This window comes from Molothrus aeneus, chromosome 1 (assembly GCF_037042795.1).
Source record: "Molothrus aeneus isolate 106 chromosome 1, BPBGC_Maene_1.0, whole genome shotgun sequence".
NCBI classification, from domain to species: domain Eukaryota; kingdom Metazoa; phylum Chordata; class Aves; order Passeriformes; family Icteridae; genus Molothrus; species Molothrus aeneus.
This window is the reverse complement of record NC_089646.1, coordinates 101,669,573-101,687,965: the sequence shown is the minus strand read 5'-3', so window position 1 is coordinate 101,687,965 and position 18,393 is coordinate 101,669,573. Positions and strand designations below refer to the sequence as shown.

At 38.8% G+C, this 18,393-nt stretch overlaps 1 protein-coding gene across 1 annotated transcript; it reads left to right on the top strand.

Annotated features, from left to right (window-relative positions):
• Positions 1–1,492: 1,492 nt before the first annotated feature.
• NDUFV2 (NADH:ubiquinone oxidoreductase core subunit V2) lies at positions 1,493–13,663 on the top strand. The gene is made up of 8 exons (XM_066561705.1): positions 1,493–1,653; positions 2,717–2,779; positions 8,467–8,529; positions 8,615–8,731; positions 10,297–10,465; positions 11,678–11,787; positions 12,506–12,582; positions 13,496–13,663. Exons 1-8 carry the CDS (start codon positions 1,612–1,614, stop codon positions 13,587–13,589), a joined length of 735 nt encoding a protein of 244 aa, XP_066417802.1. The 5' UTR covers positions 1,493–1,611; the 3' UTR covers positions 13,590–13,663.
• The last annotated feature ends 4,730 nt before the right edge of the window (positions 13,664–18,393 follow it).

The window sequence follows — 18,393 nt, the reverse complement described above, 5'->3', positions numbered from 1 at the left end:
CATCTAGCCCAGATAAATTGTGGATGCCCCATTCCCAGCAGTGTTCCAGCCCAGGCTGGATGGGGATCTGAGCAGCCTGGCCTAGTGGGCGATGTTCCTGCCCATGGCAGGGATTGGAACTAGTGATGTTTAAGTTCCCTTCCAACCCAAACCATTCTGTGATTCTGTGATCCTCAGTTCCAGCATTTGTACTGTATTAACTGGATTATGGTGTCACACTATGTGAAAAATCCGTATTTTATTATTGGCTTTTCGCAAATATTAAAATGAATATTATATGTGTTATGTTAGAAAGTTATGCTGTATTATTTTTTTTTAATTAGTGTGTTAAATATAGTTTTAGGTTATAACTTAATGTTGAAATAGGAACGATGTATGTGGGATATTTTTTTAAGAAAGGAATGAGGTACTCACACCAGATAGCAGCCACAGGACACCTTAAATCTTTCAGAGGAAGAGAATTTATTGCTCCATTATCAGAAGAAACAAACTTCTTCCCACCTTGCTCAGCCCTGAAGACGCCATCAGGATTAAGAGGAAGAAGCTGACACTGACCAGACAGAATCCTGTGCTTGAATGGAATTTATGCACCATGTATGAGGTGTATGAATATGCAACAGGCTATTGTTTTTAAGGGTTAATCCTCTGTTAACGTGGGTCCTTTCTCGGGCTTATTTTGCCCAGAAAAAGGTACCCGGACGTCCGTAACTTTGTTCTTATTCTCCCGTATTGTCCTAAATCCTAATTGTCCAAATTTTCATTACTCTAATTATACTACTATTTCTATAAACATTTTATTACTACTAAACTTTTAAAATTCTAAAAACAAGTGATTGACGTTTTTCACACAAGGATGGACCTGCCAACCTTGTTCTGAGGATCCATCTGCACCTAAGGAAGAGCCTGTTACTGCCATCTAGCCCAGATAAATTGTGGATGCCCCATTCCCAGCAGTGTTCCAGCCCAGGCTGCATGGGGATCTGAGCAGCCTGGCCTAGTGGGCGATGTTTCTGCCCATGGCAGGGATTGGAACTAGATGATGTTTAATTCCCTTCCAACCCAAACCATTCTGTGATTCTGTGATCCTCAGTTCCAGCATTAACTGTATTATGTATTAACTGGATTATGGTGTCATACGAGAACGCTTATCAGAGGCCAAAAAGACCATCAATGTTTATTGTTTCTCCTAAAGGAGGACAAAACATAGGTGCGAGCAGCCCAAACAAGTGGGTAGGAAGGTGGGAAACACAGGGCTGAAAGAAACCCTCTCTAGTTTTCTGCCCTTTTTCCGCTGTTACCAGCCCTTGTTTCCGAAGGAATCTGTTTTCTCCACGCTGGTGCGTGCCACGAGAGGCTGTAACTCCCGGGGACATCCCAAGGCACCCCTGAGGCCGCGTTCCCTGGCGGGCCGGGATCCCCGCGGGCCCGGGCAGCCCGGACAGCCCCCGCTCCCACAGCGGGCACGCGCGCTGCGGGCGCGCCCCGGCGCATGCGCGCTGCGGGTCTCCTTGGCACGGCTCGGAGGAGGGCGAGCCCGGGCCTCAAGGAGAGGGATCGGGACAAGGAGGAGCGGCAGGAGCAGCAGGAGCGGGGATCGGCGCTGCCGCCGCCATGCTCCTGTGCGCTGTTCTGCGCGCTGCGGCCGCACGCTCGGTAAGGGCTCCCTGCCAACCCCGGCCCGGAGCGGGAGAGGCCGCGGGACAGCGGGGAGGCCGCGGCGGGGCGTGGGGGACGGGGCCTGCGGGTAGGGCGGTGCCTGGAATCCGAGTCCGTGGACCGCGGACCCGCAGTGCCGGCTCTTGTGCAAAGACGGCCGGGTCAGCTCAGTGTTTCTAGCAGCGGCTCACGCAGTGTAATGTCACGGGATGGCTGCAGCCTTTCCCTGTCATATGACCTCTCCCATCCCTGGGAGCGTTCGGGGCCAGCTTCGATGGGACTGTGAGCAGCCTGGTCCGGTGGAAGGTGTCCCCGCCCATGGAACGACATGATCTTTAGCTCCCTTCCACCCTAAAGCATTCTGTGATTCTACTTTAAGAAAGCTCAGAATTGGTCAAGAATCAAGTATTAAAATACACGTAATTTCATATAAAATTAATTTTTAATAGAATAAATACTTGCGGTAAAATTATCAAATCTTACTAATACCGGCCAGAATCTAGAAATCTTGATCTGTTCTGGCGTGTTAGAGAGTACAGAGAATAGTTGAACAGAACTTGCCTATAGGTCTGTGTTCTGTTCATTCTTCAGGTTTGTGTTTACATTGCCCTCCTGTGCTAGTTCTAAGCGTTTGGTTCGATTAAAGCTGAAGAAGCATGCAAATGATTACTGGAGAAGAACTTCAGCAGCAAATGCTTATGGAGAAGAATTTCAGTAGTAGTAGTGGTTTCTGCAAACTTTATAGCAGATAGCATGTAAAGTCAGAAATTGGGAATTCTTCATGAAATGTTGGATGAGAATTTGTGTTCAAGGCATTTTAATTAGCAGTAGCAGAGTTAAATCCTTTAATTTCTACATTGTTTCAACTGGTCAAGGCGGGAGTCGAGAGATTTGCTCTCCGAATAGTACAGGAGAGCCCTTAATAATCACTTCTTGACTTATTGTAAGTTATTAGTGATGGCAGTAGAATTAATGGCTTACAGTTAGAATGGCAATCAGACTGGTTCTGAAAGCAGCCACTGGTAGAATGTGCATTATTAACCCTGTCCTTTACTTGTAGGCAAGACATATCCGATACTTGCACGGAACAGCAGAGCGCAATGCCACTGGAGCCTTATTTGTGGTAAATAATCTGCTTTACTGTAAGGGGGATGGGTCAGAAGAGTCTGGCATGTGCTTCTTCAAATCTGCCTAAAAGCTTCTGATGGGCAGAACTTTGCTATAGAACCTACTGGCATTTACAAAGAGGGTTTTTTTTTCTATAGAGCCTTCTATTAGAGTTGTAATGGAGTTTTATTTTAGGTTTTATTTTAGTTTTTGTCTCTTGCGTTTCTTGCCTTATATAGTGAAAATGCTCCATAATTTTTATTTTAGTTTTTGTCTCTTGTGTTTCTTGCCTTATAGAGTGAAAATGCTCCATAATTTGTATGTGATTGCAGATGAGACTTTGCTTAAACTTTATTTAATTATAAACCAGTTCTTGTTTCCTTTATTTATTTTAGTTGAGTTTGTAATTGAATCTCATTAAACTTTTTAAAGGTGCAGTTTCTTGCTTTCTGAAATTTGGTGCAGAATTACCCGTGGGCTCAGGTCCTAGCTGTGTTTACAGGAGTTGAAAAGTACGGTTCTTGTTCATGTTCTGTGTGATACAGCAGGTCATACAATGAGTTGTAATTGAGGCCATTAAGCACTGTCATAAAAAGCATAAACAGTAGTAGCAATTGAAAAAACTAAAAAGCCCTTGAATTTAAGTGTGTGAAGCAGCTGTATTGCCTGTCTACTTCTGAAGAGAACCTGAAGCATCTCAAGAGAGTGTGTATTTTGTGCCATTCTGCTTCATTCAGAGCTTTAGCTGGTCTGCAGTTTAACAGCTGAATAATTTGGCATTTTCTCAAAACATGGTAAAAATCAGCCCTTTACTAGAGAGTTGACCTCTGTTGAAAACAGGTGCTCAGGATTTTTGGACACGTTGTTGTTGTTATTTCCTTTCTGCAGCTGTCTCTACAGCTTTAATCATAAAATGAAGTTAATAGGATCTCAGTATATGCTTTGTGTAATTTTCCAGAAATCTGAGCAGGAACTGGTGATTTACAGGGTGAGAGCTGGTGTTCAAGGAATAGAGGAAATGCTGTAGTCTGGCAATTTAGGAAACTTCAAGTATAGTTGGAGGTTGGTGAAGACAGGCAGAAGATGTCTTTGGCACCCTAATGGCTGTTATGTCTGACATATGAAGCTAAATAGCTTTGTAAATTCAAGATTTATGTAATTTTTTAAATTATTTGCTGCAGGGAGGAGCCTGATAACAGAGAAAGGCAAGTAGAAAAGCTGAGTGCTTTGCAGATGTTTATTTAATAGCATCTTTGATGATTTATTCCGCAGCAGAATTTTTGCTAAAGGAGCATAAGAACTTGGTTTTTCCTTGTTTTTTCCTCAGTTGTTGTTTTCTAATAAGGTAATAATTTTTCTTCTCTGAAGTAAAAGGTAATGGGAGGAAGACAGTTGGATGTCACTATATGTGTGTGAAATTGTTTGCCCTAACTAAATTCCAGATGGTACCTAAAGTGGGAGATTTCAAGGGAAACTTGTCCTGCTGGTTTGAGACAAAGGCATTCTTTTCATCAACACCAGGTGTTCATGTACATCAGAAAATTGGACTCCTCCTGGATTTCTGTTGAGGAAAAACTTTTTAAGGTTTTGTTTGTTTGGGTGGTTTTTAATTACAAGCAGAAGTATCAAAAGTTTGTTTAAAAACTGCTCGTGCAGGACTAATGGAAGTAACTCAGACCTGTTGTGGTGGTCCTCTTAGTATGTCAGTTTACACACAAATGTCATGAGTTTGTTTTACAAAGCTTATTGCTGCTGCTTCTTGCACTTTTCATCTGTACATGAGGAAGGTAAATGCATGCAGTGTATTTGTGTTGTAACAGCAGAGGACAGGCTAGCAAGGAACATGGTTATCACAAAATCTAGTATTAAAAGGCATTTCTGATTGGCATGCCTGTGCTTCCCTTTGCAAACATGTTACATGTTAACAGAAACACACAGAAATAAATAAGAGAACTTCTGCTGAAATGCCTTGGTATTCTGAAACACCCAGAAAGAGCCTTTCTCTCAATCATTAAAGTGCCATCACAGGCAGCTACATCACACTTCCAGTGAGAGGATATCAAGTACAAACTTAGGTAGATTGTTTGCCCATAGGATTGTAAGAGTGATGCTCCAAATCTCTACATTCTGATGCCTAGGGAAGGCCTGATTCCAGAGACATTTATTATGATTACCTTTCTTCATTGAAACATGCATTCTCTATACTTGACTTTTACCTGATTTTAGCCTTCTTATCAGCTAAAATTTAGCTCTGCTACTTTATTGTTTTCAATACACAGACTGAGTTTCTTTAACACATCAACAGCCCTGATGTGGGCTTTGTCATAGGGCTGCACAGGGTGTTCAGCACAAAAGGTTGAAGAATTGCTGTATTCAAGTTTTAGTTACTTGTGAAGTTGGTCAGTGAGATACTTGTGTTTGAGACCACTTCTACCATTCTTGAAGTAAGAGGAGTTTATATTTTGAGTTCTGTTGGAGTAGTGAATGTAGGGTACTTTCCCCTTAAAGGAGAAGTAATACATGTTTTTTCAGTGCTGATTTGATATGGATTCTGAGCAGGTTGTTGCCCTAAACATTGCCCCTGCAGACCACCCAGTTCTCTCATTTTGGTTTAGAGTGCTTTGGACTGGTGTTTACCATAGGGCATAGGTCAAGTTTCAGGCCAACGATTTGGCAGTATACATGGAAACTAAATTATTCTAACTATTCTGTTGTAATTCTTCAGTGCTCTTTAATAATTTTCTGTGCCAGGAAAGACAGATGGATCACTGGGAAAGAAGAAAGCATAATAATAAAATGGCCCAGGTTGGTGTGGCAAAAGGAATATGAGGTGACCATTCAGCAGCCTTAGTGGCTTCCATGGGAGTGCACTGGCATCTGTGGCTTGGGTAGCCTTTGCAGTGAAGGTGTTCCTACTTAAATAGGCTCTGTTCTGCAATAGAAATGTGATACAGTCAATGTATGAACAGAATGAAAACGTCACATAAGACTTTGGGAAATTGGGGAGCACGAGAAGAGACTTGGAAAAAGGCTTGCATGGGAGGAGAGTGCAAAGAGAACAGAGCCAGGCTCGTTTCAGTGGTGCCAGGTGACAAGACCAGAGGCAATGGCCTCAGAGAACATCAGGAAACACTTTTTCACTATGAGGGTGACAGAGCACTGGCACAGGTTGCCCAGAAAGCTTGTGGAGTCTCCATTATTGGATAGATTGAGAAGAAGCCATCTGGACACAGTCCTGGGCAAGCAGCTCTGGGTGTCTCTGCTTCAGCAGAGTTTGACCCACATGACTTCCAGAGGTTCCTTCCAACTTCAACCACTCTGTAATTTAAAATAACACTCTTTCCAATACTGTGTTCTTATTTCTGATCTTGCTCTCGAGAATCTGTATCCTGAAAAAACATGGAAATGCACCCATGTCATTTAGGAGCATGTCAGTGTATGCATGTCTCAGATAAATGGCACATTGTCAGATAAATGTAAGACTAGAGAAAATATAAATTCCTAACTGCTCAGGAGTCCTAGAACTGTGTAAGCTCTTGATGAAAACTGTCACTCTCCATGGCCCAGAATTAGATGAAGCCCTTTCGGGAAAAGGGAAAATATAAAAGGTGGCATGTTTTATTTATTGGTCGCCTCTGCTATAGCCTTTACAATATATCGTGAAACCTTGCTACAGCTACACCTGTATTTTCCAATATAAACTCTTTATTATTCCTCTTCACATGTAGGGCATTTAAGGATAGCAATTTAGAGATGATACACCAAAAAGAACAGCTGCTCCAGACAAAGAGGGAGTTTTTAATAAAGCAAATACATTTATTTGCAAAAGCAATTGAGATGAAGTACAATTGTTAACTATCAAATAGCTACGGAAGGCAAAATAATAGCAAAATAGGCATGCAGATTTGAGAAGGAAAAGCTAAGTTATGGAAATACCATGAATTGTGGAATTGATCTGTGCAGCTAAGACATGGAAAGGTCTGTAAGGGAAAAAATAATAAAAGTTGTCCAGTATTTCCAGTCAGTTTTCTCTCCATCAGCCTCTTTTTGAGAGCTTTTTAACTCTTTTTCTACCAATAAAATTGGTAGAAAACACTCACCAAGACTAAATATGAGTCATCAAATCCTTTATCTGGAAGGGTCAGTCTGAAATAATGGGAATTGTGTTCCTAAAAGCTCTTTTATGTTGTAAAACAAGCAAGAAATTAACACTAAATAAGATATTAGTGTGTTCAAAGGGCATCATTCATCTTTCTATAATTCCTGTTCTTATAGGAAAGTCATCCTTGGTGAAGTATTTATCAAAGGTAGTTTTATATTGGACTTGAAACTGTGGTGAGGGCACAATGCTTTCAAACTGATGGTGGCAGTCATATTGTCTGCTTTGGGATATAGACAGGATAAGCAAAGGTAATCCCTGGACAGACCAACGGATGTAATTGAAGTATTTGCCCTTGAAATATTTCCATATTAAAATTTCTAAATCTGAGAGTAGCTGTGGACCACACATGGTCTAAGTTCTTCACTGATGATACAAACTTCAGTATGCAGGTGTCTTGGCAATGCTAAGGTTTTCACTAAATCCTTTGCTGCTTAGTAAGGAGTGTAGTGTGGCAACTGCAAAATCACCCTCGGTTACTGGAGGAAATGATGCAAGTGGAAATCAATGGAGGGGGCTACTTTGTTCGAAATGCACTTCTAAAGCTTTTATTATTGGCTAGTTGTGGATTACTTTTAACATCAAGCCTCAAGTATAGCTTGTATTTTCCCACAAACTTTCCCTTTGATTTGCAATTTTCTCAATATGAAAACCATATGAAGTTTGGAATTAAACTTAACTATAGGTGTTTAAAAGAAACCAAAATGAGCTGCTTAGAGACAGCTAAAAATTCTGTGCAGGAATATTTTCTGGTGGAAAAGGATTTTCATCAGAACTAAGATTTTGCTACAGGAAAATGTTACTTTTTTCAAGACCTCCAAATTTGTATTTTCTGACTATAGAAGAAATAATTAAAATTTGATGTTTCCCTAGAAGACCACCTTAAAAATAACTTATTAGAATACCTTATTTTGGAAATACTAATTCAGAATTCTGCTTCTTACATTTTGATTCAGAACTGTATATAAAATGAAAATGTTGAAATCCATTACAAATCAAAACAGTATATTAAAATGGATTAATAATGTGTTTGAATGTGCAGATGTTTTAATTCTACAACAAACTTTTTGATGAATTGTGCAGCTTTTTTAAAATTAATGTTTCATGGTAAAGGGAAAAATGAACTGTTGTTTTAGTCTCTTGTTTATTAGGGTATTAACCAGAGCATTCTCACTCTGCCTATTGTAAATTTGAACATAATTATCAAACTGTATTAACAGTGTTAAAAATATGTATTTTGATAACAACACCATACATTTTCTCTATAAATAATTTCATGTATTTCTCAGTAAATAATTTCTTTAGTAGGAAGTAATGGGAATAGGTAATGATTTTCAAGTGTGATGAAATAATTATCAATATTTTTGATAACTTCCCCAAATATATTTAATCACTTTGGTACTCTATTTTTATGTGGAATACATAGTTTTTATTCAAGCAGCTCAACTGTAACTGTGTAATAAGAAGGTATTTTACAACAGTAAATATGTCCTGAATATTTTTCTAACAACCCATTTTTACACGTTTTTCTTCTTTTCTTGAAGCATAGAGATAGTCCTGAAAACAATCCAGATACTCCATTTGAGTTCACACCTGATAACCTCAAGGTATGCAGACCAAAAAAAAAGTTGAATACACAGACTTTGTCTTTAGAGCAGTACTGATTTGTTTTCCTTCTTTGCCTTTAACAAGCGAATAGAAGCGATCATAAACAACTACCCAGAGGGACACAAGTCTGCAGCTGTCATGGCAGTACTGGATTTGGCCCAAAGACAGCATGGATGGCTGCCCATATCAGCTATGAACAAGGTATTTAGTACTTTATTATCTTTCAAGCCTAATTTTATTGTTTTCTTTCAATATCTTACTAGAATATTAACATTAATTAATAAACCTTACTAAAACACGGAAATTTACGTGTGGCACAGAATTGGGAGAATTCCCTATGAGACTACATTTTTAAAAATAAAAGAGAAAACTAATGCAGAAAAACTTATGGCTCTTTTTATATAATATTAGCCCATTGCTAGAAACTACAGGCAGAACAAATAAAAAATTAGATAAAACCTATCAGATAGGCTCTTCTCCCAGAGTGATCATAGAATTAGGAACAGAGACTTGATTTTGCTCACTCCTGAATGTGGGGGAAGAAAAAAAGGTAATGTCAGTGGAGTTTTCTTCCTCCCATATTAATGGCATTTCACATTGCCTGGATTATACTTAGTCTCTAAATCTGTAAGGACTCTGCAGAGCAATGTTAGTGTAGTTGATGTCAGGAGTGTTGAGTAACACCTCACAGCAAGTGCCCAGAAGACTTGTCAGGTTAATTATTAAAATTGTTTCAAAATAACCAGGCAAACAACTACACTGCTCCAAAGTGAGAGGCTGCATGACAGTAACCAAATACCAAGAAATAAAAAAAATCTGGTTTATATTCATATGAATAAATCTGTTGTACTTTGTGTTACCATCTGGCATACCATCAATTTTAAAGTGTAAAGTTTTAAATTAAATTTAAGGTGGGGATTGTGAGCATTAGAGGAATGACTGAAGGCAGTAAATGAGCATTTAAAGAAAGGCAAGTTATGTCTGCTACAGTTTCTACAGCATGACATAAAGCCTCAAAGCTCCATTAATGCTGGCAGTGTATATTAGTTTATTTCAGTTTCAGGTTGATATTATGTTTAAAATGATCTTAAGGCTTTTAAGTGAACAGATATTTTCCATGATTTGTTATTTGCCTGCTAGAGAAACTGGAACATAAAACAGTTACACTATTGAAACCAGAGCCAGTTCTCAACTTGAGCAGTTTGCCAGGGTTCCATGTTAATGAGATCAGGGATACTTGCACTAGAACTGGCTCCATGGAGATCATGCTCCAATCCTTACTTATTAGCTGGGACAGGAATCTGCAGATGTAGCCTGGTGTGTCACAGAACCTGAGAGAGACCTGCTCTGTATGAATTAGATAAGCACAGTACCAGCTTAAAGGTATTCCTTACCAAAAGGCTTCCATGGATTAGTGTGAGCAGGCTCGTATAGGTTGGATCATTCACACAGCCCAAGTGCAGTGTGAGCTAGAGCTGACTCCTTGCATCCCCTCGTGTCTGACAAGAGATCCTGGAGGGGAGCTGACTCAAGCTCCTCACTGTGCTTAGTCAAGTTTGTGCTCAAGCAGGACAATGCCACTCAGAGAACTCAGGTGTCCGGTCTTGGCGCTTGGAATAAAATACATTTGTGCTTTGATACCCACCCCCACCCTCCTGCTTACCTGTTTCTGCAAACAGGACAGGTGACTTCACTGAAGTGGTTTGCTAAATGCCCTTACTGCTGCCCTCTGAGAATTCAATGTAGCATGTTTTTGCCTCTCACAGGTTGCTGAAGTTTTAGAAATGCCTCCCATGAGAGTCTATGAAGTAGCAACCTTCTACACCATGTACAATCGCAAACCTGTTGGGAAATACCACATTCAGGTCTGCACCACCACGCCGTGCATGCTGCGAGACTCTGACAGCATTTTAGAAGCCATTAAGAAGAAACTTGGTATGATACAAGTTTGTAATTTATTTCTTATCTTTTTTTACCTTTGTTTCATGGTACTGAAGTAAAATTCTTCCTATAGTGGAAAACCGGCCTTGTTCAGCTTTATAAGATTCACATGGGCCAAACTCTTTATCCTGTCAAGGTCCCTCTGGATGATAACATGATGTTAAGATAATTTATGAATTCTCCATGGAAGAAGTCAATTTAGAATGGTGCATCATGGAATGTAAGGAGTACTCAGGGGTTTTGTGTCTGGGTTGGGTTTTTTTCCTCCTTTTTGGGTGGTTATGGGGAGAAGAGAGGGTAAGATCAGCAACTGACAACTCTTCCCCTTCTATGAAAAGCTGTGTTAACTTTTTCTAAGAACCAGTAATAAGAGCTGCAGAACAGCTGCCAGTCATCTGTAATTTCATATACTCTGTTGTCTCAAAAAGGCATATTTAGATGAAATGTCTTGTTACTGCATAGATAGCTTAATTTCAACTGAAACTCTCAGCTTGAGAAATCAAAGCAGTAAGGATGATTCTGTAGTTTCTACTGAGACAGGCCTTACTTACAACTTTGATTATTTCCATCCCATTCCTACTAGTAAATGGAGGAAAACTGCTTTTCAGTATTCTTCCTTCCATGGAAGTATTTTGTAGAGATCAGATTCTGAGATGTTACTTGGACTAACTCGCATATTGGGGAAGGTCTGTATCTCTAGCAGTAGAACAGTAACATGCCATGGATGCTAAGTATGTGTACAGTTTGGTAAATCATCTTCTGTGTGTAACTTGAAAGTTGTTTATGAATTTGTAGCTAACAGTGTTTGGATGTTGGTTAATTTGGGAATATTCAACATTGTATATTAATGCATTTCCTATCAGCACACAAAAGCTATGTGTCCCTATTTTTCCATTTTATTGTACTGATTACTAAAAATGTTCTTGAGTAGATCTGTTGTGTTTCTTAGAACTGTCATTTCATGGTTATTTTTCGGTGATTCATACCTGTAAACAAGGTCTCAAAAATGTATCTGAAAATTGACTTAATGGTTCATTAGAAACTTCTGTTTAATGGATACATTTTTGACTCATTTAAGGGGGCTTAACTGTGCAAATGCTTTTAAGGTCCAACTACAAGTAATGCAATGTCCATGGAGTACTTAGATTCATGCTTTATTACTCTTGTTCATAACCACTACTAAGCCTAATTAATTTATTGGTTTAGGTATTAAAGTTGGGGAAACAACATCTGATAAGCTCTTCACGCTGATAGAAGTGGAATGTTTGGGTGCTTGTGTAAATGCACCAATGGTACAAATAAATGACAATTACTATGTAAGTACTACATTCCCTTTTAAAAGATTAAGCTTCTTTGCTGGCTTACCTGTATTTTCCAGTTGTTCCAGATTGTGAAGTTGTGGTCAGTTTTCCAATTCCTAGTGACAGGAAGAACTCATATCCTGCAGCATCTTTTAGTTTCTTGGCCTCTTGCTAGAACACTTCATTTGTATCGGTGTATTTTTAATTTCAGCTACTGTCTTGATTATACAAGAGGAGTGATGCATTTTTGTGACTGTGGTCTGCTTGTACATCTGGAATTTTTACATAGGTATTTGATAAGCTTTTGAAAGCATTTTAAAGCAGTCTGTTGCAAAGTATGCACTAATTTAAGAAGTGATGTCTTGAACTGTACCCAAAATCTTTTTCTTGCAGCCGACACCATTCTGCATGACACACATTATGTGTCATGGCATGTGTGCAGTGGGTAGGCAGAGATCCAGCTCCCTAATATCAGGAAGCTGAAAACACAAACATTGTTTGTTTTAATATAATTTCTGCAACTACACACAAAATAAAGTCTCAACGTTAAAATGACAGTAGACTTTTCAATTTTCCTGCAGGAAAATTCTTTAAGCCACTATGTGTGTTAATGGATAGGATCAAAATTACCCGTGCTAGGGTCACACTAATCTGATAAATTTAAGTTGCTGCATTTAGCATAACTGGTGACTCTCTCAGTTTTGTCAGTAATGTTTTTGTTTTTTTTAAACAGGAAGATTTGACACCCAAAGATATTGAAGACATAATTGATGAGCTGAAGGCTGGCAAAGTTCCCAAACCAGGCCCAAGGTAAGCTATATGTATAACAAACTATAATATATAATTGCCTGTGTTTATAAATTATATATATAATATTGGTCACCTACACGAAGGTGATTCTTCTGAGAAACTAAATTACTTTTCCAGTGATTTGAGTTCACAGCCTACAGCTAAGAAGCATTAATTAATTTACTGAACAGAAGTGCATGTATTCAAAGCCAAAACAAACTGGAAAGAACTGAGAATTTGCATGTTCTTGGTGACTGACCAGAGGAGCATGGAATGTGAAAACATGAATTCTGATTTGTCTTAGTACTTAATAGGTGAATGATGTCACCTGTTGGAATTTTTGTCTAGATCATTTAAACCAACAAATTCCTGTTGGTTGGCTGGTTGTGTTGGTTTTTCTGATTTCTGACAAAAACCAAAGATTGTAAGTTAGTGAGAAAGGTGTTACTGCTGAACTCTCTTATCTGTTATTTCCCACTGTTCTTTGTTAGCCCACCTACATTTGTGTCAATGGGGAAATTAATTTGACTTCGGTGTTACTTATTCCTATTATTTCTATAAAGATGTATTGAGTACAAGAACAATAATCTTAAAACAGTTACAGTTTCAAAAAAACACAGGGAAGCACCCACCTATAACGAAACTGTGATTGATAAAATTTGATGCTGCCTAGCCAAGTATAAATGAATATAAAAGACAACAAGTGGTCCTAGCTTGCATTTCAGTTATGAATTTTTTTGTCACTACTTGGATTTGGAACCCTTTCACTTTAACGGCTACATCACACTTTTTCTGAAGGTTGAATGGGAAGGACAAAACAAAAAACAGTGCCTTCAGCCTTAAGTCAGATTTTTGACTGTCTTCTATCCAATGATTAAACAGAATCTGAGTTTTTATCAATATCAGCAATGAATAAACTGCTTTCATTTTTCAGGAGTGGACGTTTTTCTTGTGAGCCAGCTGGTGGCCTTACTTCCCTGACTGAACCACCCAAAGGACCAGGTTTTGGAGTTCGAGATGATCTCTAAGGATTTTTGTAATATAAGATGAACTGAAAAGAATGTCTGAAAAGAATAAAGTATCTTCAATCTCAGTAAAATTATGTACATTCTAATGTTTTGCTTTTAAAAATTAACAGCAACTAGACTATCTAACTTACTGTGGTTTTAACTACAGCACAGTTTAATCACAATTCCAGATTATAAGAAAAGTGGTTCTGTAGACTGTGTAAGGTGACTCCCTGAGCATGTCCACTGACGGTCAACGAGAGATGGAAAGTTCATCTTTTGATCTGTCATTGAAAATTTCAGCTTCTTCTAAAGCTCTTTGAAGAAGCAAAAGCTAAATTACAGATCTGGCAAAGGCACAAGGAACCAAAAAGAAAGGAGATCATCTGACAAAACTTCATCAAGTTACTTTTATTGGCAATTTATAATCAAACACACGTAAACAAGAAAGGTTATCTGAGCCGTGTTATATAAAAAAATCTCATTGCTGCAGTTAGAAGTGGTTCTTCTTATGCTTAATGCTTCTTAATATCATTCTGTAATCAGGAAAAATGTAAAGCCCCAAAGAGCAGCAGTATTCTACTAAAAGAATTAATAGCAACAGAAACCAACTTACTTCCTTTGCAAGTTTATTTAGTACAGACAAGCTATGGAGTTGGGAGAAGACAGAATACATGAGAACAGTTCAACATGTGCTTAAGGGTAATAATATCTGACACTGGATCTTTGATTCACAGATCCTTCTTTGACCTTATTACTGTGCACCATCTACTTGCAAGAACTAATCTGTGTGAAATTGAGGAATTTCTTTCAATATAAAAAAGCTGAAGATAATTTTTTAAGAAATTGACTGCATACTGAGACTTCATACCTATGTTTATAAAACTGGGCATTTGCTTTAGCTATACAGACATACATTTCCATGTAAATTAGGAAATGTGGACACATCAGTCACCGAGACAGACATATTGTGTCTGTCTTGTCTCAAATCTGCCTTGGAACTTATATTTGTATTACAATTGATGAGAGAGATGAAGCTTAACTGTATCATTTATAATTTTATTCTACATTATATTTAGTTTGTTTTGATAGTCTAATTAATAGTACTTCACCAAACTATTCTCCCTCTTCAGAGTTAAATGGTGTTTTTACAGATTACCTGCATAACGGCTATGTCACATAGTCTAATCATGCTCCACCTTTATTTCAGCACACTCTGTGAAGCTCCTTCACACGCCATTAAAAAAGCAGTGTTACTGTTGGTAGTTCTGGGAACATAATATATCTGTAAACCATTCGTATGAGAAACTTGCTATCTCTTCCATATTACTATATTTATAAAATGAAATAATTGAATTGCGTACAAATGGAAAAGAAAATTCAATAAATAGATACAACTCATGAGTGAAGCAGTTTCCAAACAAGCATGAAAAAAAATCTTGTGTAGAAGCAGTACAGAACATAGTGCACAGGAGAAAATAGTACATGGATTGAAATCTTATCTGTCATTTAAAGCCTGTGAATGCTCTTCTGAAAGGTCACTCCATGTTTGTAGTAGCCTCAGGCCTTGTAGCAGGCCAGGCATCTGGCACTGTGTGGCACTTCTAGAGACATGAGATGAGGCAGACGGCATCTCACATCTTGATGCAAAGACAGACTCATTTCAGTATCCCAGCCTGAGTACGCTGTTTGTTCCATTTTAACAGCAAAGCTGGATTCTAGTTCATACAGCTTTACCTTATCCTAACCTTTGAAGTACATGTTGAAAGGGGAGGAGGTTGCATGCATTGTGGAACTGTACTGTGCTACAGTTACTCATGGTTTTGTATGTAACAGTGAAATCCCATGGGATTGCATAATTGTGTTGAAGGGAAACAGTTTTGGACCTGCCAAGGTTGAAACATCCAACTATACAAAAAACAAAGCTCTAGAATGCCAGATTCCACCCATTTTTAAAGCCAGAAAGAATTTGTAGCCTTATCCCACTTTTCTTCCCAATTTATTCCATCTGCACGTGACAATTTTGATGTCTGTCTCAGGATCAGAACATGGACCTCCACAGTTCCCATATTTTGGAGATTGTTAGTGATGTCCCACAAACAAGCTATCAGTCATTTTGATGCAACATGTGAGAATCTGCCAATCACTTGACTAGAATAGGATAATTTACATTATCCCTACTGCATGGCACAAATCTGATACATCACTCTTTAAAATGAGTACTAGAGGGACAGCTACAGGACTGTGAAATGACTGTAGACATATAAGAAAATAACTATTACTCTTCTCTCTCATCTTACCCTCTTCATTCATCAATCAATTATATGAGGCTTTATGGTCCTGGTTTCTCCTCAAAAAAGTTTGGGAAATCATCGTATTAAATGGTTTAAAAAAATCACATTATTTTGGGTTTTGTTGAAATTTTAACATTTCAAACATCTCAAGTAGCAATACATATTCTGCATTATTTGTTACATGTAGCTGTTAACTATATACAATAAATTATTTTCACAATGGTAACTTATGCAGGATTGTGATAAGAATTAGCAAAGTGATCATTATGAAAGAGTTGCAGAATACTGCAAGAATTGATGCCTCCCAGTTCTCTGTTCTGTTTTTAATAGCTGTAGATAATACCTTGTGCTTGTTTTACTAGTATTAAAAATGTGTATTTTACTATATACATTTACAGTAGGACATATTTGGTAACAAATATTAACAGGACAGAATTGTCATTATCCTCAATAGCAGAGGGTCACTAATATTAATTCTAGGCAGTAGCACTAACCTGTCAAATAATTACACACTCCCAATTCTGCTGTTCCAATCAAGCAGTTAATATCCTGGATTATAAGAGTACTGGGTGGTGAGTTAGGCAAAAAATGCACCAGTCCACATGTTCCTGAAACTGTTACTCCAGTACCAACAGATTCTGTGTTTTCAGTGGTCTTTTTTGCCTCTCCTGAATGAGGCAAAAATTAAAGAACTCACATATTATATTAAGTCTCTAAAAGTGGAAGATAACAAAGTAAAAGAAACTGGGGAAGAAAAAAAATAAAAGCAACTACCTTGAGAAGATTTTAAAATAGGTAGTCTTGAGAAAGGAAATGTGATTTAAGACACAGAAGTACAGGACACCAAAAGAATCCACTGGACTGCGAGAGTGGGAGATGATGATTCTTTCCTTTGGTGAAGACAGAAGGAAGTGTGGAGGAATAGGAAATTCTAGATACCCAATGAAGTGTGTAATGTTGGATAACAGAAAAGATTTCCATGACCGCCACACACACTGCTAGAAAAATGCTATCTGGAACAGTGTTCTGTTATTCAATAGGAGAAGCAGTGAAATCCCATTCCACCTGTGCAGGATGTTTGCTGGCCCTATGGGCTGACCTGCTAGGTACCTGCTAGAGGCTGGTGCACATGCTTTCACCTGTGTGGCATCCTGCAAGTTCTTATGTCAGATTTTGGTACCACAGTCTGAAATTTTCAGTCCTTCAGATACTAGACTGAATTCAGTTCAACCAGATGCTGGACCTGTTTGTCCTAAGACCAGTGGTTCACAGGGCTGGTGACACAGGATGGGAGGGCACATCAAGGGCAGTCCTATGCACACCAACACAGGGCAGCTACAAAAGCATCTTGCAGCTGTGCCAGATGTAACAGGGAGGGGCTGCTGGAAACAAGGGCAAGAAACACTTGTAGGGGTAGCAACTAGTGATCAAATGACTGATACATTTCATTAGTCCAAACAGTAGTTCTTACAAAAGGCTTAAGGAATGGTATTTTTTTCCAGTTACTGACAGATATTATTATCAGATCTTAACATCTCCTGCTGCAGATATTGATCATGAGACTCCTTCCCCAATACTTCAGCTGCTGGTTATGAACACTTAACACACACAAAATTTCTGGAATTTCATACTACTCATACACAAGGATCAAAATGCAGTATCACAATGCAGGCCACACCTGTAGCCTGTCATGTTTTACAGTGTGGATCCATGTATAATTCCATGAAAAGAAAAAATATTCTGCCTTTGCAAACTGCTCTTACTCCACTTATGCTGACAGCCTATGGGCTGTCTGCTACTCAAGAGTTTTCCACTTCTAGAGAAGCCTCTGCCATCAGCCAAACACAAAAGAATATGAAGGCAACTCCCTATGTGACATGGTCACTCAGCTGACAGAGCTGTTCCTGGCCACCAGACAGTACCCACTGTACACTAACAGAATCGAATTAAAGTGAAGGCAGTTGTTTTACAACACAAATTACCTGTACCAGCATTTGTACAGGAAGATTGCGAAAGCAAGTGAGAGAAGTTTGTATGAACAGTAAACCAAGGAGCATGGGAATATGAGACATTTTTGATGCTATCCTCTATCTGTGCCAGTACATCATGGGGGTGGATCAGAATATATGGCAAGTCCACATAACAGGTGTCCTCAATCAAAGTTATCTTTTGATACTGAAAAAAACTCACTTTTCTGATGAATAAGAAATATTAAGGAATTTCTATCCAGTAACAGAATAAAGCCATCCAGTAGCAGAGTGACCACGGCAATTAAAACTATGCTAAAGGGTTTTTGTTTAAAGCTGCCGTGTCAAAATACTACACCTGGCAGCACTTCAGCACCTCCCAGAAGCGATCTGGAGAGCATTACTCGAGAAGCCATGAGTACAGCACCAGACGTGTTCCTCAAGTCCTGCCACATACTACTATTGTCACAAGCAGATGCAAAACCTTTCACGAGAGCAGATGAATGACCCCCTTCCAAGGCTGCAACTAGGGTTACATCGTCAGTCAACTCCGTAACCCCTTAG

Bases quoted from the DNA above. Each gene is read 5' to 3' on its own strand.
- NDUFV2 (XM_066561705.1), top strand. From the start codon at position 1,612: ATGCTCCTGTGCGCTGTTCTGCGCGCTGCGGCCGCACGCTCG. The intron at 10,466-11,677 runs GTATGATACAAG...TTATTGGTTTAG, and splicing joins AGCCATTAAGAAGAAACTTG to GTATTAAAGTTGGGGAAACA. The intron at 12,583-13,495 runs GTAAGCTATATG...TTCATTTTTCAG, and splicing joins GTTCCCAAACCAGGCCCAAG to GAGTGGACGTTTTTCTTGTG.